The sequence below is a fragment of the Mus caroli genome, unplaced genomic scaffold (genome assembly GCF_978045245.1).
Source record: "Mus caroli unplaced genomic scaffold, Mus_caroli_1 scaffold_2, whole genome shotgun sequence".
In the NCBI taxonomy this organism is placed as follows: Eukaryota; Metazoa; Chordata; class Mammalia; order Rodentia; family Muridae; genus Mus; species Mus caroli.
The window spans coordinates 23,974,584-23,999,280 of NW_028227257.1; the positions used below are offsets into that span (position 1 = coordinate 23,974,584).

The 24,697-nt window shown below is 54.6% G+C and overlaps 2 protein-coding genes across 3 annotated transcripts in view; one reads left to right on the top strand and one right to left on the bottom strand.

Annotated features, from left to right (window-relative positions):
- Positions 1 to 868, top strand: part of Trpc4ap (transient receptor potential cation channel subfamily C member 4 associated protein) — a 57,001-nt gene extending 56,133 nt beyond the window's left edge. The window contains exon 19 of the mRNA XM_021183646.2: positions 11 to 868. Within this exon, the coding sequence (XP_021039305.1) occupies positions 11 to 148 (138 nt within the window). The 3' untranslated portion in view covers positions 149 to 868. The remainder of the gene's footprint in view (positions 1 to 10) is intronic.
- Myh7b (myosin heavy chain 7B) lies at positions 869 to 23,991 on the bottom strand. 2 transcript variants are annotated; one of them, XM_029469304.2, is made up of 40 exons: positions 23,872 to 23,991; positions 22,170 to 22,276; positions 21,846 to 21,989; positions 21,243 to 21,399; positions 20,945 to 20,972; positions 19,950 to 20,046; positions 17,998 to 18,021; positions 17,805 to 17,897; positions 17,619 to 17,682; positions 16,697 to 16,795; positions 15,132 to 15,235; positions 14,801 to 14,939; positions 14,427 to 14,545; positions 14,186 to 14,335; positions 13,889 to 14,059; positions 12,952 to 13,131; positions 12,733 to 12,865; positions 12,578 to 12,654; positions 12,055 to 12,142; positions 11,798 to 11,915; positions 9,636 to 9,759; positions 9,412 to 9,548; positions 8,816 to 9,071; positions 7,568 to 7,810; positions 6,714 to 6,890; positions 6,484 to 6,629; positions 6,174 to 6,264; positions 5,703 to 6,092; positions 4,760 to 4,886; positions 4,551 to 4,669; positions 4,267 to 4,463; positions 3,784 to 4,133; positions 3,530 to 3,654; positions 3,314 to 3,429; positions 2,587 to 2,983; positions 2,379 to 2,504; positions 2,095 to 2,265; positions 1,857 to 1,961; positions 1,678 to 1,773; positions 1,093 to 1,287 (listed from the first exon to the last, which is right to left on the bottom strand). In XM_029469304.2, the coding sequence occupies exons 1-40, from the start codon at positions 23,960 to 23,962 to the stop codon at positions 1,120 to 1,122; spliced, it is 5,844 nt and encodes a 1,947-aa protein (XP_029325164.1). In that variant the 5' UTR covers positions 23,963 to 23,991; the 3' UTR covers positions 1,093 to 1,119. The 2 variants fall into 2 exon arrangements, with proteins under 2 accessions (XP_085689131.1, XP_029325164.1); XM_085833005.1 differs by lacking the exons at positions 19,950 to 20,046; positions 20,945 to 20,972; positions 21,243 to 21,399; ... (1 more) ...; positions 22,170 to 22,276; positions 23,872 to 23,991 and adding an exon at positions 869 to 1,070 and having other exon boundaries at positions 1,150 to 1,287; positions 17,805 to 18,607.
- Positions 23,992 to 24,697: the final 706 nt, after the last annotated feature.

Consider the following 24,697-nt stretch of genomic DNA (forward strand, 5'->3'; position numbering starts at 1 on the left):
CTTCACTCAGAGCTCCTGCATCAGCTTCTCGTACTGGAAGGAGACAGTGTCCATCTTGTTGAACCCAGACCGCCAGTCGCCCTCTGCCCTCGTCAGCTACATTGAGGAGCCCTACATGGACATAGACAGAGACTTCACTGAGGAGTGACCTTGAGCCAGGCTTCGAGAAGCTGCCGGGCAGGGGCGAGTGCAGTGAGCCAGAGTGCACGTGCCGCCTCGCACTCTGCCCATCCCTGTCCCTCTTGCCTCCCCAGTGCTCTGTCCACCCCGGGTGTCCAGGTGCAGGCTCAGTGGAAGGAACATCCTAGAAGCTCTTGTCTCCTGGGTCTGAGGGCCCAGGTCATGGGGAGCCTGTTTCTTCACTGTCCCCAGGGTAAGGACAATGGCACCATGCCCACCTTTCCCTCGCAATCCTGGAGCCCTGGCCTGCCAGAGAAGGGAAACATGGGAAACCATCTGTCTGAGCTTCTCCCATCAGTCCTGATGGAGAGGAAGATGCAGACCCCTGTGAGCCAAACCTCCCTGGCCTCAGGACGCAGGCAGAGAGGCTCCTGAGCCCTGGGCAGGGGTGGGTATCGGAGAATGCTGCCTTCCCCCGGGTCTGCCCATCTCTCCCTTCCTCACCTCCCTTGTCTTCCTTTAGCTCCTCTGGTTCTTTGCTCATTGGCCACTGTGTTCATCCAGGAGGCTCCCCAGAAGTGGGAGGAGCCTTTTCTCTCCATCCCTTGGGGCATGGAGTGCCTGTGCCTGCCTGAGCCCAGACACGGGAGCCTGGCTGAGAGCTTACCCTTGGCTCCTCCTGTGTTGCCAGTTTATTAACAGCAAATAAACCGATTAAATGGAGACTATTAAAGAACTTTATTTTAAAGACTGATGTGGACCTGACTTTGTCCATGATATTCTGTTCCCAGCTCCTCTAGCCCCAAGAAATAAGGACAGTGGCTACTGCTGCAGACAGGGTGTTTATTTGGGGTTCAGGGGCTCAGGGAGGGTGGAGTGGCAGATGGAAAGAGACAACAGGATCCAGGGGTGGGGTATCCCTCTTCAGAGCCTGGGTGTCACTCTTTGTGCTAAGAGATGAAAAAGAAGCTGAGCCACGTCACCTGTGCTTCCCTAACTTCAGCCCACCCGACACAGAGGCTGCCTTACCTTGGGGCCCAGGGCATCCCTGGACCTCGCCCGCAGCTTGTTGGCCTGGGTCTCTGCCATGTCTGCCCGTTCCTCGGCATCATCCAGCTCGTGCTGGGCCTTGCGGTACTTAGCCAGGTTGGTACTGGCCTGCTGCTCCTGGAGCCATATGCAGGGCCTTGTTTCCCATTGGTAACTAAAGTGGCTACCTGCTCCCATCCCCATAAAGAAGCTGACTTCTCCTGGTCCTCCCTCCACTCTGTCACCAGCCTCCCCTTACTAGAACCCACACAGGAGGGGAAAAAGTGCCTCTGTCACCTGCCCACCCTGCCTGGGCTGAGGATAGAAATCATCCACTTTTTAAGTCCATTCCTTAGCTGTAAGCGACCCCTGCTGTAGCCATAGAAGTCCATGAGCTGAGAGGGTGGGGCTGCTACCTGTTAGTTGAGACTGCTGCAGATGCATCCCTGGCTGCCAGCTCCGCAGCTGAAAGCAGCTTGCCACTAGTGTCCTGAACAGTCCCAGATACCTGGCCCCCAGTGTGCTCACCGCCTCCTCAAACTGACGCTTGTAGCTCTTGACCTTGCTCTGCAGCTTGTCCACCAGGTCCTGCATGCGAGCCAGGTTCTTCCTGTCCTCCTCAGTCTGGACAAGCAAAGGGCTCTCAGGGTCTGCCTAGACAAGGGTTAGCTCTGGCGCCGTCTCCTGGGGTGAGAGCCAACACCCACCTGGTACACGAGCTCCTTAACCCGGCGCTCGTGTTTGCGCACCCCCTTGAGGGCCTCGGCGTGCTTCTTCTGCTCTGCATCCAGCTCGGCTTCCAGCTCCCGCACCTATGGGGCAGGAGGAGGGTCGCCCGCTCGCTAGCCCAGCAGCAGCCCTGGGGCAGGAGGAGGGTCGCCCGCCCCCTAGCCCAGCAGCCGGAGCCTCGGCCAGTGGGGCAGGAGGGCTGGGAAGGCTGCACACCTTAGCCTCCAGCTTCTGCACTTGCTTCTTCCCACCCCGGAGTGCGGCCTGCTCTGCTTCCTCAAGGCGTGCCTGCAGCTCCCGCACGGTCTGTTCCAGGGTCTTCTTCATCCGTTCCAGGTGTGCACTCGTGTCCTGCTCCTTTTTCAGCTCCTCAGCCATCATGGCTGCCTGGATGGGGAGGGAGTAGCATAGTGGAGGGGAGGCAGGGGGAGTCCGTTTGAGCTCCCTACACACTCACCCTCCCCCACCACCACCAACCCCTGACCCTGGCCCAGCCTCACATCAGTGATGGCCTTTTTGGCCTTCTCCTCGGCTTCCCGCCTCTCCTGCGCAGCCTCCTCCACCTCCCCACTCAGCTGGACCAAGTCCACCTCCAGCTTCTTTTTCTGGTTCAGGAGGCCTGTGTTCTGGGTGAGAGTAGAGCCTCAGCTGGCCTGCAGGGCTCTGCCCCCTACCCCATCCTTGTAACATCTTTGGCGCATCCCCCACCTGCGAATGCAGTAGGTTGAGGCGCTCAGTGGCCTCCAGCAGCTCCTGCTCAGCCAGCCTCCGGCTGCGCTCACCCTGTTCCAGGGCAGCCCGAAGCTCTTCTAGCTCAGCTGCCAGCAGTGCAGCCCTGCGCTCGAGGGCTTGGCCCTGCTCACGGAGCTCAGCAGCCAGCCTCTGCTCCTCATCACGCCCTGCTTGTTCCTCCTTGAGTTGAGCCTGCAGCAGCCTCGTGGCTGCCTGTGCCTCCATGGCCTGACGGGTTGCGTGACCCAGCTGTAGCTCCAGGTCGTTGAGGTCCCCCTCCATCTTCTTCTTGAGGCGCAGTGCTTCATTGCGGGCCCTAGTCTCTGCATCCAAGGAGGCCTGCAGGGATTCCACAGCCCGCTGGTGGTTACGCCTGGAGGGAGGTGGATGAAGGACCAGCTTGGCCCACAGGAATGGAGTAGGTCAGACATTAACCTGTGCCATGCTCAAGGACCCACAGACTTGGGAACCCATTTGGGGAGCAAATGAATTGCCTGTTTACAAGTCCCTTGTGACTTACCAAAAAAAAAAAAAAAAAAAAAAAGTTCATTCACTAGAGACCAAGAAGGGCGTGGACTGAACTCTAGCCCTGAGCATCCTGTGGAGGATCACCTCTGGAATGGGAGCACTCTAGTCCTGTGGCAGGGACAGCTAGTCTGTCCTGTGTGCCATCATAGGCACCACAAGACTGCTTTCCAGAGACCTCAGGTTAGTACACTCCTCGTCCTTCTCCGCCAGCTTCCGGTCCACTTCCGCCTTGACCTGGGACAACTCCAGCTGGATCCGCAGAGTCTTTGTCTCTTCCAGCTCCAGTGCCCCCTAGAGACGTTGATCAAGCAGTGGCAGTGAGGGGCCTCGGCAGGTATGCCAGGAGCAACGGAGCTAGGGAGCCACGGACCCACCCGTGACCAGCCCTGACCTCAGCCTCCTCCAGTGCGGCTTGCAGCTCACTTTTCTCCCCTTCCAGCGCCTTCTTGGCCTTCTCCAGTTCCTGGATGCTCTTCCCGCTGAGGCTGACCTGGTCTGTAAGGTCACTGATCTCCTCTGCAGGGTGAACAGAGCACTGAGGACTCGCCGCCCCCCCCCCCCACACCTCTACTCTGAGCCAGCTCTCTTCCTTCACCCCAAGTCCAGGGTGATCGAGCCTTCAGTGCTCTGGGCCAACGGTCCTACCCTGCAGATTCTTGTTCTCCCGCTTGAGTGTCTCCAGAGCCTCAAGCGCCTCCTCGTGGCTGTGTCGCAGTCGAAAGAGCTCCGTCCCCAGACCTCGAGCCTCCCTCTGTGCCGCCTCGAGTTCCCGCTGCATCTCCTCCTCCTGCCGCCTCCGCTCCTCCAGCGCCCGCTCCAAGTGCCGCTGCTTCTTATCCAGGGCAGCGGCGGCCGAGGTGGCCCGCTCCAGCTCCAAGGTCACATCCTCCGACTCTGTCTGCAGCCGCAGCTTGGCCTTCTCCAGTGAGGAGCATTTGGCATTTGCGGCCTCTACGCCTTCTTCTGCCTCCTGCAGCCGCAGGGCCAGCTTCTTCCTGGACCGCAGACCAGGCAGGGTGGGTTATGTACCAAGGGAGCCTGGGAAAAGGACCCCAGAATCCCCACCACCACACACGGGGCACAGGCCAGAGTCTCCCTTGGATTGTGGTCTAGATGCCAGCTACTCACTTGGCCTCCTCCAGCTCCTCCGTCCTTTGGATGGCATCTGCTTCATACTTGCTCCGCCACTGGGCCACCTCCGCGTTGGCTTTGGACAGCAGTCGCTGCAGCTCAGCCTGAGCCTCAGACTCTTCCTCGTGCTGCTCTCGGAGGAGGTCGCAGTCGTGCCGCAGGGCCTGCACTGCATGAGCCAGCGCACCCTTGGCCTGCAGGGACACCAGTGGCCTCGCCATCAATCCAAGCTAATGGCCCCAGCGCCCACCTCCGCCCCACGGTTGCCAATTCCTGCCCACCTTGCTTTCTTCCTCCAGCTGCCGCCGAAGTTCCTCCAGACTCTGCGCTGCTGAGGTCTTCCCGCGGCTCAGCTGGCTGATCATGGATTCCTTCTCCTCCAGCAGGCGGCCCAGCTCCCCTGCAGGCGAAGGGGCCAGCAGGCCCACAGTCGGTCGAGGCGCAGCACCTAACCCCTACCTAGCATAGCCCAGCGAAACCTGGGCCTCACCATTCTCCGTTTGTAACCGCCCCCGCTGGGTGCTGGCATCGGCCAGCTGTCGCTGCAGCTCCTCCACTTTGATTTTGGCCTCGCTTAGCTGGTCCTCATAGGTCCGACACAGCTTTTCCGCACTGGCCTGGAACCCAGAGTCAGAGATCGAGACAAGTTTGTGCATCCAAGGGCAGGATCCAGGGGCTGCCAGTCAAGAGACTGGGGCCTGGGACTGGAACCTAGAACACTAGGTATGAGACCAGAGATGAAAAGGACACTCGAGGGGGCTGGTGAGCCATACTGCTCTTCCGAAGGTCCATAGTTCAAATCCCAGCAACCACATGGTGGCTCACAACCACCTGAAATGAGATCTGACTCCCTCTTCTGGTGTGTCTGAAGACAGCTACAGTGTACTTACATATAATAAATAAATAAATCTTAAAAAAAAGAAAAAGAAAGAAAGAAAGAAAAGAAAAGGAGACTCAAGTTCCAGGTTCAGGGTCTGGGTTCCTAGTGTGGGCACAAATTGGGAGTCTCGGGACCCATCCCAAGATCAGTGAGTCAGTATTAGGTACTAGATCTGGGAACAGGTGTCAGGATTTTTTTGGGGGGTGGGGGCGTCCAAAATTGGGACAAGAAGAGTGTTAGGGCAGGTGCTAAGTCTGAATTCAGGAGTCAAGAGCTGGGGTCACACTCCTGTTGGAAGGGCTGAGGTTTGGATGGGAACCAGAACAACCCAAGCCAAGGAATGAAAGTGAGCACTCAGGGTTAGATGTCAGGACTGCTGCGGAGCTGGGGGTTAGACACCAGGTTAAACATCCAGGGGTCAGGAGGTCATTGCTGCGGCGGAGTATTGTCATGAAATGACCAGAGGACTGGGGAGAGGGGGTTGGGGGACCCGGGGGGGGGGGTAGGGTTAGTGTAGAGTCAAAACTAATTTCAAGGCTGGAAGGAGGCAGACCTTGCCACGGGCCAGAGTTTCCACGCTGGCGCCCAGATCGTCCACCTCCATGCGCAACTCGCTCTTCTCCTTTTCCAGTTTCTGTCGGATGCGCTGCAGGCTGTCCACCTGCTCGCTCAGCTCTGCAGCACTATCGGCCTGCTTGCGGCGCAGGGCAGCCACAGTGGCCTCGTGCCTCAGAACTGCCTCCTCCAGCTCCCGCCGCAGCCGGCCCAACTCAGCCTCACGCTTGCGGCAACCCTCACGCTGCCCCGCGGAAGCTCCACCAGCCTCCTCCAGCCTCTCGCTCAGCTCCTCCAGCTCCCGCGCTGCCTCGGCTCGCTGCTTTTCCACGCGGGCGCGGGCTGCTCGCTCCGCCTCCAGCTCCTCCTCCAGCTCTTCGGCCCTAGCCTAAGGAGATGGTACGGACTCCATGAGACCCTGAACCAGGCCTGGTCCACCCAGGGCATCCCCCACGGCCACAATGCCCACCTGCAGCTCCTTGATCTTCTTCTGCAGCTGCACCCCCACGAGCTGCTCATCCTCCACCCGCAGGTTCAGCTGACTCAGCTCCGAATCCTTCCTGGGAGTGCATGGCGGGGTGAGCCAGCCCTGGCCCTACCTGCTACCCACCTGTCTGCCCCTGTGAGGTCCTAAGGAGCCTCGATCCTGCACCTCTGCTGTACACAGCTCTGATCCAGAGAGGGCAGGACGTAACCTCCGCCCTGGTATCCTCCCCACAGCAACGGGGCTGAGAAGGAAGGCCCATCAGGCCCAGAGACCCTGCCTACCCCACACCTACTTCTTCAACTTCTCCTCCAACTGCTGCTTATCTTGTGTGGTGTCTGTCACCGTCTCCTGAGTCAGCTTCAGGTCTCCTTCAAGTTTGCGCTTGGCGCGTTCTGTGTCCATGCGCAGCTTCTTCTCTTGCTCCAGGGAGCACTCCAGCTGTGGGGTAGAGTAGGGCTCAGCTTCCAGCAAGCCAGTGTAACTGTCGCCGCCCTGACGGTCCCCCAAGGGACTCCAACTCACATCCTCCACTTGCTGTTCCAACCGGATCTTGGCCTTGGCCAGTGCGCTCACCCGGTCCTCCTCAGCCTGCAGGTCACCCAGAGCCTGCTGGTGAGCCTCCTGCAATGCCTTCTTCTCCTTAGTCAGGCGGACCACGGATTCATCCAGTGCCGCCATCTCTTCTGTCAGGTTCTTCACCTGTGTCACGGCCCGATTTCACTGTGAGGACATTGCTCCCCCTCCGCTGGTCTGAGCAGCCGCTCCTTCCGGCTACACGATGCAGGCAGGCCGCTATACTGAGCCTCCACCATTTCTGCCTACGGGTTTGATCTCCTCCTTGAGCTGGGTAAAGGTCCATACCCAAGCATACATAGCTCAGAGTAAAAGACTAGTGGGTGGCAGCCATTTACAATAGCAACAGGTATTCTGAGAGCTGTGTCCTAGCCGCAGCCTTATATTTGGCACCCATAAGAACCTAAACAGCCTTGTTTCCTCTTCTGTGTAAAAGTCAGTACTCACAACGCTGGCAACCACAGGTCTCGGTGATAGGATTCTCAGTTTGGACAAGCTGCCCCCCACAGCAAGCTTTTCAGTCCAGGACAGATGACCATTGCAAGCCTTCACTAAGTACCTTCTGTGTGCAAGGTCCTGTAGTGTGTGCTTAGCAAAGGCTACTTACATCCAAACCCTTAGTCATCCTAATAATATAAGTGCTGGTACCCCCACTTGTCAGACCAGAAAACCGAAGTTCTTAAGAGGCACTGTGGCCTGACTCGGGCTACATGGCAGGTACCCATGCAGAGCGGGGGTTTTAGGGAGGAACCCTGCAGCCGCCTAACACCAAAACTGGCCCCCAGCTCAGGCCTTTCCCACACCTTGTTCTCCGTGGCTTGTTTCTCTTTTTCGGCCTTGGCCAGCGTCAGCTCCAGGTCATCGATGTCTTTCTTGAGCTCCGTGCACTCGTCCTCCAGCTTGCGCCTGCGGGCGGCCAGGTCCGCGTTCACTTCCTCCTCGTCCTCCAGCCGCTCGCTCAGCTCCTTCACCTTCGCCTCCAGCTGCACCTTGGACTTGATCAGCAAGTGGCAGCGCTCCTCTGCATCCGCGAGGTTGTCCTGCTCCTGAAAGGATGCGGTGGGGGGAACAGTTAAAGAGCCATCAGCAGGAGGCCAGGGCCAGCCCTGGGGAAGGAAGGCCATTTGACCATGCAAAGGCAACTCCAGTGAGGCACATGCTGGCAATTCAACTCGATAGAAGAGGAGCTGGCGCACCTACACTCTGCTGGGCTCTGGGGACTGTGGCAGGGGACACAGAGACAGAAATGGCACTGTGAAAAATTAACATTAGCCACAGCACATGTGACCTAGGAGGCCTAGGCAGAGCTCTAGGAGAAAAGCCCCACTGCACTTGCTTGCTAAGGAGCCGCAACCATCTGAGAGGTGGTATGGTTGGGTGCAAGGCCAGCGCTGCCCACCAGGGGACAGCACCAAAGGCCATTTCAGGAGGAGGCAGAGTTTCCTCACTGCCTGCTGCTTAACCCCCACCCCCACCCCCCATGCTGGATGCGGAGTTTTCTAACCATCATCTTCGGCCTCAGCCTGGGGCTGGCATCCAAGTGACATTCAAAGCCTATACTTGGTAGGAGCTGGAGAGACAGCTCAGTGGTTAAGAGCACTGGCTGCTCTTCCAGAGCACCAGGGTTCAATCCCCAGCACCCACATGGCAGCTCACACAGTCTGTAATTCCAGTTCTAGGGGATCTGACACCCTCACACAGATGTGCATGTGGACAAAATAATGCACATAGAATAAGAATAAATAAATCAAAAACAACTATGCTGCGGACTTCCAGAGTTTGACCTCTGCTCTCTGTTATCTGCCTCATAGATTCGTCTTGGGAGCAGGGTTATAGTCTCAGGGAAATCAAAGAGCGGGGAGGTGTGGCTCCCCTGCAGTTTTGGCTTTAGGACGTATGGATAAAGGCTTGCAGGGATGCAGGGATGGCTGGGCAGACGTTAAGTAGGAAGACAACACAGAAGGTCGAAGTGCCCACAGTGCTGCAGGGCTGCCCTGGCCATAGTCTGGCTCCAGGGTTTCATTGGCCACCTGAGTCCCTGTCCCACTCACCGCCTGCAGCTGCAGGGCCAGGTCGTTCTTCTCCTGAGTGACACTGACTTGAGTCTCCTCCAGCTCCTGCCGCTTGGCCTCAGCCGTAGCCAGGGCCCCTCGCAGCCCCCGCAGCTCTGCCCGCAGTGCCGCCAGCTCCTCCTCCGCCTGTGCTGAGCGCAGCAGTGGCTTCATCTTGAAGAAGAGCTTCATCCAGGACCAGTTCTTGACGGCATTAAAGGCCCGGATGTTCCACTGTATGGTGAACAGGGCATCCCTAGGGACAGGCAGCTCGTGTGAGGCTCTGCCCCTTCAGCTGCTGTGTCCTATCTCCATAGTCTTCCTAGCAGCCCTCCAGAGCCGGGGCGTCTGGGGAGCAGTCCCACATCCACCTCCGAGGCAAGGTCTGTAACCTCTCTCTGGCCCTCACCCCAATGTTAAGGTGTAAAATCCGAGGCTAGGCGACACGACCCAGAACCTCACCCCAACCAGCCATGGAGGGGGAGCAACCTCAGCAGCATGGCACGGGTTGGAGATCCTTTCAAGCCTTGGGACCGTGGCCACGCCCACTCCCCATCCCTTCCCACCCTTATCCTCCATCCCTCACCCGCAGTTACCTTCCCCCTAGCATGCGCTGGTACTCCAGCCGCATGAGGCGGCCCCGGCTCCGAGCCTGCAGCAGCGTCAACACCTTAGCCAGACGCTGGTCCCGCAGCTCTTCCAGGATGCCTAGAAGCCCAGCCTTGAAGAACACCTAAGGGTAGGGGTGCCACCAAGTGGGATCTCTGTCCAGTGTGACCGTGTGCACCCAGGTTAAGCCTTAACTCCGGGACCCCCTAACCTTGGTGTGGCCAAACTGATACTGAGTGTGGTCGATGTCCAGGGAGCCCAGCAGCTTCTCTGTGGCCTTTCTGCTGTCCACAAAGGTGTCGTCTGGGATGGCACTGGGGTTCAGGATTCGGTACCTAGGAGACGAAGAGGAGGCTGCAATGGACAGACAGGGTACAGGCCACTGGCCACAGAAAGCCAGGAGCAGCAGCAAGAGAATTGTGACTGCTTGACCTCTCAGAGGTGAGGTTCCAAAGGGACATGTGCTACACAAGACAGCGAGGGAGAGTGTGACCACACTGGGGGAGACGGCACCGACCTCAGTGGAGGGGCCAGGTGTGTGGATACACCTGAAACCCCAGCATTTGAGAGGCAGAAGCAGGACCATCTTTGAGGCCGGCTTGGTAAACTGGCCTGACCCTGTCTCAAACATGGGCTTGGTGGCTTAAGAGCATTTTAGTGAGTTTGTCAGTAGATGTGTTTTTTTTTTTATAAAGAATATGTGGTGATTTTGTGATTTCTTAAAGGCAAAAACATAAAACAAAAAAAAGCAGTGCTGTGCTGCACCGTATCACAAAATGAAGACACATCTGAGAATGCTATTCCGAGGGAACAAGGATCCCTGGCATGTCTCTGTCAGGGATGTTTACACACGTGTGGACGGGTGAGCAGTGGCCATGCAGTGAAAGGAAGGACCAGCGACAGGACAGGCCCCTTCACCAGGGGACTGACTCATCAGGAGGTGTGGGTCACTGGGCTACTGCGGTTTTACAGACAGGAAAGAACAGTAAAGGGAGAGGGCGCGTGCCTGCTCTCAGCATTCAGGAGGCCGAGGCACCAGGGTCCAGAGTTGTTTCATGCTGTGTGTGGTTTGCCTACGTGTATGTACTCGTGGGGACCAGAAGAGGGCGCCAAAGCCCCTGGAGCTGGAGTCACACACATAAGGTTTTAAGTCACCACGTGGGTGCTAAAAACTGAATTTGAGCCTTCTGTGAGAGCTAATGCTCTTAGTCACCACCAGCTCTTCAGCACAGGTTTAGTTTTAAATGTATGTGCACAGGTCTAAGCACACTTGCATCGGGGGGCTGGCTATCCTCACGAATTCAGTCTACCTCCTTTGAGAAAGTTTGACTGCACCGGGTGGCCTGGAGCCTCAGCTCCTCCACCCCGCCCAGCATTTCATGTGGGTTCTGGGACTCAAACCCAGGTCCTCATGCCCTGTTGTGAGCCATCCGCCAAATCTCAGGACTTCGTTTTGGGTTTTAGGTTAGAAACGTCGGCTGCCCTAGAACTTACTATATAGCCCAAACTGGCTTCACACACCCCTGATGATCCTCCTGCCCAGGCTCCTTAGTGCTAGGATTATAGGAATGAGACACAATGCCCATGAGTTTCGAGAGTTTGAGGTTAGCCTGGGCTACACAGCAATACCCTGCTTTAAAACAACAGACAAAGATAACGCAGACTCAGGCCTTTGGTTGGAGATGGGACTGATAGTGACGTAGAACCAAGCCTACAAGCTCTCTGTGTGCACGTGCGCACATGTACAGTATCTGTCTAGATAGCTAAACTATAACGGGCAGGTGGATAGCTCCTTTTCTTGTAGAAGAGGACACAACTAAGGCCATGGGTAGTTTAACAAGCAGAACCGACCAAGGGAAGTGGGAAAGGAGCCGATGACATTGCTGGCACACCCACTATCTCTCAAGGTCCACACAAACCCATGTTTAACCCTCAATCTATATCCTCTCTCTTATGCTCACCTGAGTTCTAGAATAATAAATCTAACCCGAAACCCTACCTTCTCTAAGACATCTGCCAGAGGCATTTCTAACTGCTCATGTTCAAACCCCCTATGCACCCAATCTAAACATCCTGCCTTCTTGCTCAGTAAATCTACTACGCAGTAGCTCAGGCCTGACTGAGACTTGGGAGTCACCACAGGCTAACCCTTCCTTATCCTGTACCCAAGTAACTGGCAAAGCCAGCAGCCTCCGCTTCCACATTTACCTCAAGTCTAGTCACCTCTTTCCTTAACCCAGTTCCGGACTGAGACGCCTCCTCGGGGGACCGGAACTGCTGTATGTCCCTCAGGCTCCAACATGTCTCCCCGACCCCCTCAAGCTCCACCTAATCTAAGAGCAGCGGGAGGAGGCTGAAGCAGCCAGCACCCACCGCTGCCTGAAGTCAGCATACAGCAGTCGGTTGGGGAACCCTTGGCGGCAGATCCGGATTCCCTCCAAGACCCCGTTGCAGCGTAGCTGGTGTAACACCAAGAAGGAATCCATGACCCCTGGATGTGGTGGGAGTGGAAGAGGTGGTTAGAAATGTACGGCCATGCCTTTAGGTCCCTACCCAGGCCTTACAAACCCTCCAAGGTGAGAGCCTAAGGTGCTTCCAGTTCCCCATCCTGGCCAGCACGGGGACACCACCTGGAGTCTTGTTCTCGTTGGGGACGATACAGCGGACGAAATGGGGCTGTGTGGCCCGCAGGTTGGTCATGAGCTTGTTGAGGTTCTCCTGGGAATGGGGAAATCAGGGAGAGGCACGGGAGGAGCAGGGAGAGGCACAGGAGGGTCAGAGAACCAGAATTGGATGCCGCAGTGGTTAGGGACCAGAGGGGATTGGGCAGAGGAGCCCAAATGCTCCTTATGATACCTGCCCCACCCCAAACACCACCTAAGTCTTCACCGCCCCCCAGGGCTCCCTCCCATGGCTCCCCCTTCCCCCGAGCCCTACCCAGGCAGCATGGGGGCAGGCAGCAGCACAGACTTGCTGTGATGTTCACATGGCGAGGAGCTAAACATCACTGCAAGTCTTAACAGCTGCCCACCCAAGACACAGGGACCGCAGGGAGCAAGGAGGGCGTGGCAGCCTGTAGGGGGAGTGGCGGTCTTGGGGGGCGGGGCAGCCTGCAGAAAGCCAGGGCCGCTGGGGCCCCAGTCTGGACCTCACCTTGTGAAGCTGAGACACAGTCTGAAATGATGCTGCTTTCTTGCGCTTCTCTTTCACCCCAGACTTGGGGGGCTCGGCTAGGAAAGATAATGAGAATTGATCATGCCAGGGAACGTGACTCTGTGGATCCCCAGGAATGGTCCCTCAGTACTCACTGGAGCAAGAACCTGCATAGTTCTCATAGAGGGTGGCCAAGAGCCTATTCTGTGACTTTTGGAAGATGGGGACCACCGTCTCATTGAGGGGATCCTTGTTTTTCTCCAGCCAGCCCACGATGCTATAAGGCACCTACAAAGAAAAATATTGACCCAGGTGGCGACCCTGAGGAGGGAGAGAGGACAGTGGTTGAGTATAGGGCTCCAGCGAGCACCTACCACGCCTGCATAGTGGACCACCTCGAAGTGAGCCTGGTACTTGCGTTTCTTGTCTGGGCGAGGCTGCTGGAAATTAGGTGACTTCCCAGAGTGATTGTCATAGAGCTTGGCCCTGAAGCTTGCGTCTGAAGCCTTGGGGAACATACATTCCTCCTCCAGGATGGACAGGATGCCCAGAGGCTGGGAACAGGAAGCAAGATTGAAGGGCCAGGCTAGACCTTGCTGGCTGGGACCTTGGATGTTTGTTCTCCAGTCTGACTCCCTCTGGGAGCTGTTTCAGGTCCATAAGCCAGCTGTGCACAGGAGAAGTCAGGCACGTGTGTATACCCAGGAACCCACCTTCTGGGAGAGAAGAGTTTGTGGCTTGACTTCGGATCCCTTTCCCCGCCTATGTGTATAGAACAGGCTGGCATCTCTGTGCCCTATTAACTAACATCCATGGCTCACTTGGCTTAAGTTTTGTTTTTTTTTTTTTTTCCTTTAAGACATTTGAGTCTGCATTTTGGTATCTACACTCCTTAGAAATAGGGAACCCAATATTTTACTAAATCTATGTTTCTTTTTTAAAATAAGTGTTTGTTTCTTTGTATGCATCTGTATGCGCCTGCATGAGTCTGTGTGCCCATGGAGGCCAGAGGAAATGGAATACCTTGAAACCGAGGTTACATGCAGCTATGGCTTGCCTGTTGTGGGTGCTAGGAACTGACCAGACCTTCCTCAAGAGCAGCAAGTGCTCTTAACTACTAAGCCATCTCTCCAGCCCCAAACCTTCACTTCTCGACTGAACGGGAATAGTGATTCACTTCAACGCTTACTTAATAGACACATCAATCACAACCACACATTGATAGGCAGCTTATCCAGGCCTGCACGCACACACGCACGCACGCACGCACCCACACACAACTTCCGGCAAGGTCCCCACCCTAGGCCTGACCTTCTCGATGAGGTCGATGCAAGGCTGCAGGTCAAGGCCGAAGTCGATGAAGACCCAGTCGATGCCCTCCCGCTTGTACTCCTCCTGCTCCAGCACGAACATGTGCTGGTTGAAGAACTGCTGCAGCTTCTCGTTGGTGAAGTTGATGCACAGCTGCTCGAAGCTGTTAAACTATGGGTGGCAGAACCCCCCAATCAGCAGGCTTCTGATGGATGCGGACTGGAGGGCGTGGGGAGCACAGCTGTGGTCCCCCACACCCACTCATCAGCCTCTGCCGTGGTTGAGAGCTCTTCTCACCTCAAAGATCTCAAAGCCAGCGATGTCCAGGACCCCGATAAAGAACTGTCGAGGGAGCTTTGTGTCCAGGGTCTGATTGATTCGAGAAACCAGCCATCGGAACAACCGGTCGTAGGTAGCCTTGGCTAGGGCCCCCACGGCAAATACCACCTGTGGATACAAGGCGGCAGGTTGGGTGGGACCCGGCAAGAGAGGGATCCCACCTCAGCTGTCCCTGAGCTAGCCTTTGGAGCCTTCTCACCTGCTCCACACTCTGGCCCTTGGTAACATACTCGTTTCCCACACGAACCCGGGGGTGCAGGAGACCTTTGAGGAGGTCCCCACTGCTGACACCCATCAAGTAGGCAGCCTTGTCCGCACCTGGCAGGGAACATGGCTTGGATAAGGGCAACAACGTGGGCACTTGGGGGTCAGGGGTCTGTTGTCACATCTTGGAGGTTTGAAGAGGAAGGTTAAGAGGAATCGGGGCCTGAAGATTGTCACCTTTAGGAGGGTCTAGAATTCAGACAGGGACAGAGAACACTGAGATCAAAGATTATTGATAAGGGTCAAGGAGAATGTCTGGGAAAGTGTCCAGGGTAAAGGCCAGGTCAGACTGAGGTTAGAGGTCCTCACTCTCAGTGCCGTCTGCCTCAGCCTGCTCCTCTCTCTGCTTCTGTTTGAACTTCATGTTGCCAAAGTGCAGGAGAGCGCCCACGATCTTATAGCAGGCACACTTCTCATCCACGCTGAAGCCCAGGATATCCATTGCATGCTGATGTAGGAGGAACCAAGCAGGCTCAGAGAAGTATGAGTCCTTGAGAGTCGCGCCGAGGACCACGCCACTCATACTAATTCCCGGTCTCGACCCAGTGCACATACTCACACACACCCAACCCGTGGGAATCCAGCCTGGTGCCCCCTCCCACACCCACGCCCACCCCGTTTCCCCCACAGAGCATCGTACATCAGTGGCAATAAGTTCCTCGCCGTCATCCATGTTGTCCACAGTGGTGACCCCCTGGCTGCAGAAGTGGTAGTCGTAGGGATTCATGGACAGGAGCAGCATGTCTGTGGACAGGGAGGCCCAGGAAGAGTCAGGCGGATCCCTCAGGCTGCCTTCCCTCTCCTGTCCCACCAGGGGGCGACCGAGGACAGGGGTCGCTCAGCGAGAGTCTTGAGCCTATAAGGGCTTCTCTGTAACCTGAGCTTCTGGTCTCTGTAATCCCTATACAAGGCTTTTAGTTTATTTCATCATTTATTTTTATTTATTCTTTTGAGACAGGTTCTGTGTAGCCCACGCTGGCCGTAATTCACAATCCTCTGATCTCAGCTCCTGAGTCCTGGAATTACAGGCTGCTTCTTTTTTACAGTTGTGTGAGTGTGGGAGAGACAGTGTGAGTGAGAGTGTATGAGTGTGTGAGAGTGTGAGAGTGTATATGTGCGAGTGTGTGAGAGTACATGTGCGAGGGTGTGAGAGTATATGTGCGAGTGTGTGAGAGTATATGTGTGAGTGTGTGAGAGTATATGTGCAAGTGTGTGAGAGTATATGTGCAAGTGTGTGAGAGTATATGTGTGAGTGTGTGAGAGTATATGTGCAAGTGTGTGAGAGTATATGTGCAAGTGTGTGAGAGTATATGTGTGAGTGTGCACATGCATGCGCATGCGTGCTTGTGCATGATTGGGATGGAACTCGGGATTTTGTGCCTCCTGGATAAGTGTTCTCTATCACTGAGTTGTACTTAGCTCCTTTCAAATTTTTATTTTATTTATTAACATATTTATTAGCATATTTATTTTATTTTGTTTAGACAGGTCTCTCTACATAGCTCTGGCTGGACTGGAACTATGTAGACCAGGCTAACTTCACACTCCCTGGCTGGGCTGGAACTATGTAGACCAGGCTAGCTTCACACTGCTTCTGCTTCTTGGGTACATAGACTAAAGTTGCATACCACCAAACCCCACCCTTTTTCATTTTTAAAGTTTATATGCATGTCTGGGCATGAGTCCCCTTCTTTACAGTTCTCTGGGGGAATGGCCCTCGGTCCATAAGACTCCCTCATCATTTGACCACTGCTCAGTCATCTTTCTACCCCAGATCCTCAGCTGGCTACCGGGACAAGGGAAGACCATGCTTTGCCTTCAAAGGGCTTTCAAAAGTGACAGTGGATATAGATTACCACCAGGTTCCCTTGTTGCTGGGTGGGGGTTCTAGTCTCAGGATAGGCAGCTGCAGTCTTAGCAGGACAATGGAGCCTGTTTTCCCTAGCATAGGAACATGTGCACATGTGCACGTGCACACACACCTCTGTGGCTGACACCCCCTCAGTAACAACCATTTCCAAAAATAAATAAAAAGCAAAAGAGGGCTTAGTGATGATCAGAAGCAGTAAGAAGAAGAGGGTGGGTACAAACAGGCTGTGTGTTACCAGGAGAGTGGAGGTGCCCCACCCCTCTGCAGAGAGGGTGAACACCCATCCCAGAGCCAGGCCGTGTCTTTGGGATCTGACCTCCCATCCTGACCCTCACCCTGCAGCTCCGGCTTCTTCCCTGAGAGGATCTGGTAGTAGACATGGTAACCACGCTCACCGGGCAGCTGGAAGATCACTCGAGACTTCTCCAGGAGATCTGCAGAGAAGGGGTGCTAGCCTGCGGTCTCTCTACTTTCCCAGGGCCAAGACCCCAGTATGGTGTAGGGATAGAAAAGTGGCAGCCACAAGAGGCAGGGCATGTGTGGTGGTGCCCATGACTGTGCACAGGCAGGCCTATGCTGGAAAGTGCCTTCCCAGGATCTGTGTCACTGGGTGGGACTTGTGTCTGTCTCTGTGGGAGTCCCTGGTGTCTTCCTCCATTGCTCTCAGCCATATATATTGAGGCAGAAGTCTCTCTGTTGAACCCAGAGCTCACTGATGAAGCTCTCTCACTGCGCAGCTTGCTGAAGACTCCCTGCCTCGAGGCAGTGGCAGGTGGATTTCTAAGTTCGAGGCCAGCCTGGTCTACAAAGTGAGTTCCAGGACAGCCAGGGCTATACAGAGAAACCCTGTCTCAAAAAAACAAAAACAAAACAAAACAAAACAAACAAAAAACAACAACAAAAGACTCCCTGCCTCTTGCTCCCCAAGGGCTGGAATTACCAGTGGGCCACCAGCACTTATGCGGGCTCTGAGGATCTGAACTCTCATCCTTGTAAACCCAGCAAGGACTTTACTCAGGAGTCCTCTCTCTAGCTCCTCAGAGGAGGCTTAGAAGCAGGGACAGGAAATGGTCACCTTCGGACTATAGACAGAGCAGGAGAGTAGAGACCAGGGGCCAGTATGAAGGGTAAAGTGGACGCAAGTGGGAACTGATCAGAGATGGAGAGAAATGGCCAGAGCAGAGAGAAGCCAAAGGATTTCTTTGGTTCAGCCTCTGTCCCTCCTCCCACACCTCCCTTGCCCTCTCCCAGACTCACAGCTATCAATGTCCGCAGAGGCCAGCTTCCCAGTGGGACCAAAGTGGATGCGGATGAACTTGCCCTGCAGCGGAAGGACCATGCCACCCTCAGTCCTGTCGAGGGTCCCTTCCACCAGGACCCCCCTGGCTACTGACTCTCCTCCCCTGACCCCCAACCACATCCTTCCCGACTGCGCCCACTCACAAAACGGGAGGAGTTGTCGTTCCTCAGAGTTTTGGCGTTGCCAAAAGCCTCCATGGCAGGGTTAGCCTCGATGATTTGATCCTCAAGGGTGCCCTGGTGGCAGCGGGAATGAGGGCCCGAGCAGACCATGGAGAAGGGGGCATCCCCAGGACCCCATAAGTGTTGTCTACCCCACAGCTGGCCCAATACTCACCCCTGTCTTGGTCGCCAGAAATTGCTGGAGGGAGAAGGAAAGTGTCAGAGGGTGTGTGGTCTTTCAGAGTAAGGGTGGGGGCATTGGGACGGTAGTCAGTGGGACAGTGTATGTTAGTCACCTTCATATTTAGTAATGTTAATCATAACATTCTCTCCTGGAGCACTCTATACGCTTAGCTCTCCTGGACTGATTAGCTAGGAGATGCTAGAGAGGGAGGGGAAGCAAGCATCATCTTGAGGGCTTGAGGCAGGGGGTCAGCACTAGAGTCTCCTGTGTTCCAAGCCCAACCCCGTCTCTGCCTTCTCAGGAATCTCTTCATTGCCCACATCTGCACTAGAGGCATGCTAGGGTCTTTTCTCCTTAGCGGCCCAGCCCACCAAAGCTCCTCCTCCTCTGGGAAGACCTCCCTGATCTGATCTTTGATAGTGCAGCGACTTCAAGCCCTCCCCCAACCGCCCTGGAGGTCCCTTCATACTTTCCCAGCCTTATGTCTTCTTATGCCTTATGTCCCATACTTATGTCTTCAGCACTGCATGTGGACTGCTACCCAAGACAGCCCTTCTGGCTGCATGTGCTGAGCTCCATCAGAGCAAGGACATTGCCTAGAGTCCACACTCCTTTCTCCCCTCCTAGCTTTATTCTCCCCCCCCCCTTTCCAAGACTTAAGAAAGCCCCCAACACATTGCTGAGAAGTGGAAGAGGGGCCTCTGCCCTCCCTGTGCAACTCAGTCAGTACTTTTGGTCTCTTTCTGCCTGGGTTAGCCGACTCTGAGCTCCAGGAGAGGGAGGGAGTTAGTGCAGCTTTTAAGTTCCCAAATGCTGTGGGTGACCTTCTGCTGCGCTGCCCCCGTAGCCTGACTCCAGGATCATAGCCCCCTCCTATGCAGGTACTCCCCTGTCCCAGCCCTTCCAGGTGTGTTCCTGCCAGATTTGGGCTCTGTCTTCTATTCCTGATTCAGGGTTTCCCTACTTGTCTACAGTGTCGTCAAAGACCTTCCAGGGCTTGGGAAATGGCGGGAAAGGAAGGGAAGAAAGAATCTCAAAAAGTCAACAGCAAAAACAAAAACTATGGCTGCAACCAAAACCCAAAACAAACAAAATCCAAAAACAAGACAATCGAGTGAGGAAATGGGGAAAAGTGGGGGGGGGGGCAAGAGACAAAAACCAAACCAAAACGAACAACAAATGGAAAAAGAAGAAAGAGAACATGGCAAGAAGAAAAAAGAAAAAGAAAAAGAAAGTTGCCCCAGAATAAAGCAAGGCTCAACAGGACCAGGAACGTGGGTCGAGCAGAGGAAGCCTGGGTCCGCTCACGTCGGTATAGATGTGTGGGGTCAGCCAAAGCCACAGAGCTCTCTATGCTGGCCTTTGGGCCAGGGATAGCATAGTCACATTGAAAACAAAACAAAAAAAGCACTATGTCTCCATTGTTTAAGAAGTTTCAAAAAAATCTTAATCAAAACCCTGGGCCATGCAACAGTCGAGAATTCCCAGTGCCCTCAGCTCTGGGTAATTAATGTCTGTGAATCAGTCTGCTCCTCTCATTGGGAACAGGTAACAGAGACCTTGATGAATGTGGCCCAAGAAAAAAATCACTTCCAGATAAAAGCACCCTATTTGGTAAACTCTTTAAGAAGTATGACAGTCACAACAGAAAAGCCACACACACAAACATCCAGGAGCAGATGTGGCTCCCATCTGTGTGGTGGGAGAGCTGTAGCAGGTCTGGCTCAGGCCTAACAGTGACAGAGGTGGCCATAGGTTTTCTGGTCGAGCCTTGCTCAGGCCAGATCCTCCCACCAAGGTAGGAGGCTCAGGCAGGGCTTGGGGCTCTGGGGGGTTGCAATTTTAAAAAGAAAGGAAGAAATTAAAAAAAAAAACCCACCATCAACAAAACAAAAAACCAGGGGAAAGCAGTGGGGATTGGTGCCCGAGTGGGCGAGTCTTACTGCCTTCTTGCCCGGCCCGTCTCCCAGGGCAGCGACGATGGCAAAGTACTGAATGACCCGCTTGGTGTTAACCGTCTTACCGGCCCCCGACTCTCCGCTTGGACAACACAAACATCAGTCACCAAAGCCCATCTGTCTCTCTGATCCTCCCAGTCCCCCAAAGCTCAAGTGTCCCCCAACCACCTCTCTTCCCAGCTCAGTATCCTCAGATCCAAACTCCCAGGTACAGACCGCTCTGTGGGATGACATTGCCAACATACTACTGAGAACTGAGTGCTAACTTAGCTCCCAGTGCCAATCCAGGTGCCCCACCTCCATCAGAAGACCCCAGGGGGTGGAGGGGTAGACTATCACCATCTTATGGATAAAGAAATGGGCCTCGGAAGCTCTGAACCTGTCTCTGTTCTGTGCAAGGTTCACATCTAAACAGTTGTTGGTAATTTTGTGTGGCAGGTTAGGTTTGTTCTGTTTGTATTGGCGAGGTTCAGGGGCCCAAAGGCACACAGCAAGAAATGGGAATGTGAATGCCTAAATCCAGCTTTATCTGGCTTCAGAGGGCTTGTTCTTAATAACCTACACTTGTGTATGTGTGTGCTCATGTGTATCCATGTGTCCATGCATGTATTGGCCTGACTGGACATGAACTCAATACATATGGAATGGGTCTCTTTCCCATGAAGGCTAAGGAAGGATGAGGGCTGAGATACAGAGATGAGGTGAGAGGAAAGGCAGAGAAACTATGCAGAACCTCAAAGAGTCAAGATTCCCAGATCTCAGGAGAGATGGCAAGGAGCTTGGGGTCACTCCCATGTTTGAATATCTGCTTTCTACCCCCTCCTCCCCACATAAAGGGGGTCAGGGTGGACATTGGCTCCAGGAGGTAAAGACCCTAACCTAACCACTTTGGATCCAACCCTGAGAATTAACTTTGATTCCCCCAACCACCACCATCAAATGGCCAGCACTGGCCACTCGATGCCCAGAGCCCCACTCACGTGATCAGCATGGACTGATTCTCTCGGTCTAGAGGAAGGGGAGATAATAAACGTGTTAGCCAGGACGAGGGACTAACCATAGGTGGACTGCCTGGGTCATCTAAGGTGCAGACACAGTTGCCACTACCCAAACGCCCAGTGAGAGAGACCAAGTAGGACTTCCAAACTAAAAAGGCAGAATAGCTAGGGTGGTACCAGAGGAGGGGAGTGCTGAAGGGGAGGAAGGGGAGGGGTGCTAACCGGAAGTCACCCTGACCTGAGTGGTGGTGAGGGAGATGGTGAGGGAGGTGGTTCTTACTGCGGAGCATGTCGTTGTAGGCATTATCTGCCACTGCATATATATGAGGTGGGGCCTCGGAGCGGCGCTTGCCCTTGTAGGCAGCCACCACAGCAGCTGTGTAGACCGGGAGCCATTTGTATGGGTTAATGGTGACACAGAAGAGGCCCGAGTATGTCTGAAGAGAGAGAGTGCACAGACAGGGCTTTTTGGATCAAGAAGAGAGATGTCCAAGGTCCCATTCCCAGGCCCACCATGATCCCTGCAATATTCTAGAAGCCTCCAGATATGCCATGCGCGGCCCTTTCTCCTGTTCCAGCCTGAGCCGCAGAAGGCTCATAACCGACTGACTGACCTCAAAACCCTTTGCTGACCCTTCAGAGGTGCCAGCAGCCAGGCTCCACACAAGGCCCTGGCTCTGCTTCCAAGACCCTAGGCATCACCAAGTCATCTATCTAGGACGCCCCTTCATTCACCTACAGTTTGTTCCTCTAGCCCTCTCCTTGCCACTCTTCAGTCTCAGAGCCCTCCTCTAGCCTAGCCACTCCTAGTCACGATTCTTCCCTTAGACCCGCCCCATTAGTGGCCCCGCCCACCGCTGAGCCGGCCCTGCCCAGGGCTCACATAGATCATCCAGCGAGCATAGCGCTGCCGCAGGTTATGCAGCACTGCAGCCTCGTTGAGGTGCGTCATCATGGCCATGTCCTCCAGTAAGTCGAAACGGGGTGGGTTCATGGGTTGCATCTCCGTTTCACGCACTGTCAGCACCTTCCGAGGAGATGTGTCACTTGGTGAGGAACAGAGATGGGCCAACTGACCTTCCCTTCTCTCTCTCCTCCCCGCACACACTCCCATGCCCCACTCCGCTTCATTCACTCTGTGGATCCAGCTGGCCAGGAGATGCACCCAAGGTCAGAGGGGCTAATCTCAAGGAAGGGGAAGCTCAACCTTCTGGTCTTTGGTCTCCACAGTGACTTTGCCTCCAGTAGCTTCAGTCTTGACCTCAGCCTCCACATAAGCATCCTGCTCATCAGGCACCCAGACCCGTTTCTTACCTGGGTTGCAAAAGTCAATCAATCAATCAATCAGACTTTGAGAGGGCCTCCAAGTGTCCCATGGGATGTCTACGCTAAAGCAATAATCCCCACCCGCTTCCATCCCCCAGTCCTCACAGGGACCCCTTCTGCCAGTTCATAGACATTCCAGTGCAGACTCTCCAAACCCAAGGCAGAGATGGTCCCTAAAGATCTCAAATGAGCTGACTGGAATAACAGTCTACACCCCACACCTGGGTTCAGCTCCCTGCCTCCTGGGAAGCCTTTGTTCTCACTGGACCTGTAGGAAATTGCAGGTAGGGCATCCCCTTAAGTATGAGGCTCCTCTCAGCTGGGTTGTACCTTCCCTGTTTCACTGAAAGTGTGTGGACACAGCCGGTCAGGAGATGCACCTTATGTCCTGCTCATTCCTGACTGGTCGGCTCACTCTAGAGCTTCGGAGAGTCCACATTTTTTTTTAAAGATTTATTTATTATCTATAAGTACACTATAGCTATCTTCAGACATTCCAGAAAAGGGAGTCAGATCTTGTTACAGATGGTTGTGAGCCACCATATGGTTGCTGGGATTTGAACTCATGACTTTCGGAAACGCAGTTGGTGCTCTTACCCGCTGAGCCATCTCACCAGCCCCGAGAGCCCACATTTTTATGGTGATAAAATGTGGACTCGTGTGGAGGGCAAGTTCTGTTCCATGCCCTGGCAGTCGCTAGCCACACTCCTTGGTCAGAACTATTCACATAATAGGGATCCAACCCAGGCTCCCTTATTCAACTAATCAATCAATTAATTAATTTTAATTTAAAATGCTGGAAGGAAATCCTCTGCATGCAAAGAAAACAGTTAAGATAACAATAGCAGAATGTCAGATTAAGCAGGAGACACCTCTCCTTTCTTCTGAGACAGGTTCTCACTATGTAGCCCAGGCTGGCCTCCAGTTCACAGAGATCCACCTACCCCTGCCTCCTGAGTGCTGATCTTAAAGATGTTCGCCACCACGTCCAGCTAAGCACTGTACATTTTGAGCACAGTGCTGTGTACAACTCCAGCTGTTGCACGCCACTGAATCTGGCTCCACTTTAGTTCCCACCTCCCCAGGTTACTGAGAAGATACACAGAAAATTATCAGCCCTGACATGGCACGTTATCAGCCCCAGACGTGCATTGCCTATGTTATTATTGTACTATGAGCCAATCAAGGCATAAATAGTAGTCTTTGTTCCTGTCCCTAATTAACAGTGGCTTTGGCTCCATGGACAACACTAAAAATAAGTTCAGCACAGGTTTTGTGGGCATGGAGGCCACCTGCACTCATCAGTCTCATGTCAGATGTCCCAGGTTCCAGCCTGAGTCTTCACAGAGACTTCAGGAGCAAGGTGACATTGTCTCATTTTACAGAGGAACAGACCAAGCCTCGCTTCTAGCCATTCAAGCATCCTCACATGGTTCCTGTGACTTTAGCCTCTGGTACTCAGGAACTGAGGGGAAGACCCAGGTATCAGACCACAGTGCCCCTGTCATGTTAAGCAGAATGTCTGCCCTCTTCACTCCTAGTCTGAATCCATGGGCGTCTCCATGACTGGGTCCCTCACTTACCATCCCATGGGACAGTGTGCACCTTCATCATTTCCTGGTAGCCCTGGCGGAGGTAGCAGGCTGATTCTCCAAGTTCACTCATATCCATCATGGTGGCGAGAGGTACAAGAGAAGAACCTGAAAACCGGGGCAGCGACTCAAAGCAGTCCTAGGCAGCGGGCTCTGCAAGACAGCAAGGACAGCAAGGAAACTCGGGGACCGGGACCGAGACCCACACTGGAGTATGATCCTCTAACCCACAAGGCTTGAGTGATTCCCTGGGTGAGCCTGCAACTGCACACCTCCAGATATAAGAGCATCCTCTGCTATAGGTACTGATGTCCTGGGCCCACCCATGGGCACTCTCCTGCCTTCCTTCCAGCTCCAAACCCACCCTCCACCCTGATCACCCACCCTCAGCCCTGATCACCCACCCTCCACCCTGATCACCCACCCTCAGCCCTGATTACCCACCCTCCACCCTGATCACCCACCCTCCACCCTGGTCACCCACCCTCCACCCTGATCACCCACCCTCAGCCCTGATCACCCACCTGGCACCACGGTGAGGACAGGGAGTACTGCTACCCCTTTTATTGCTGTTGTCAAGGTCAGCAAAGGAGAGCTATGTCAGCAATCTCCACGTGTCACAGCCCCCCCAGCCTGGCCACAGGACACAAAAGGCAAATTCCCTTTTATCTCCTCTAGCTCAACCCCTGGGCTATTTTTACCTCCCATTGTCAGGGGATCACAAAGGCGGAGAGAGGCAGTCACTTAGTCAGGAAGCTGGGATTCAGAGTGACAGGGTCCAGGACAAGGCAGCGAGGCACTCAGGAGTGGAAACTGA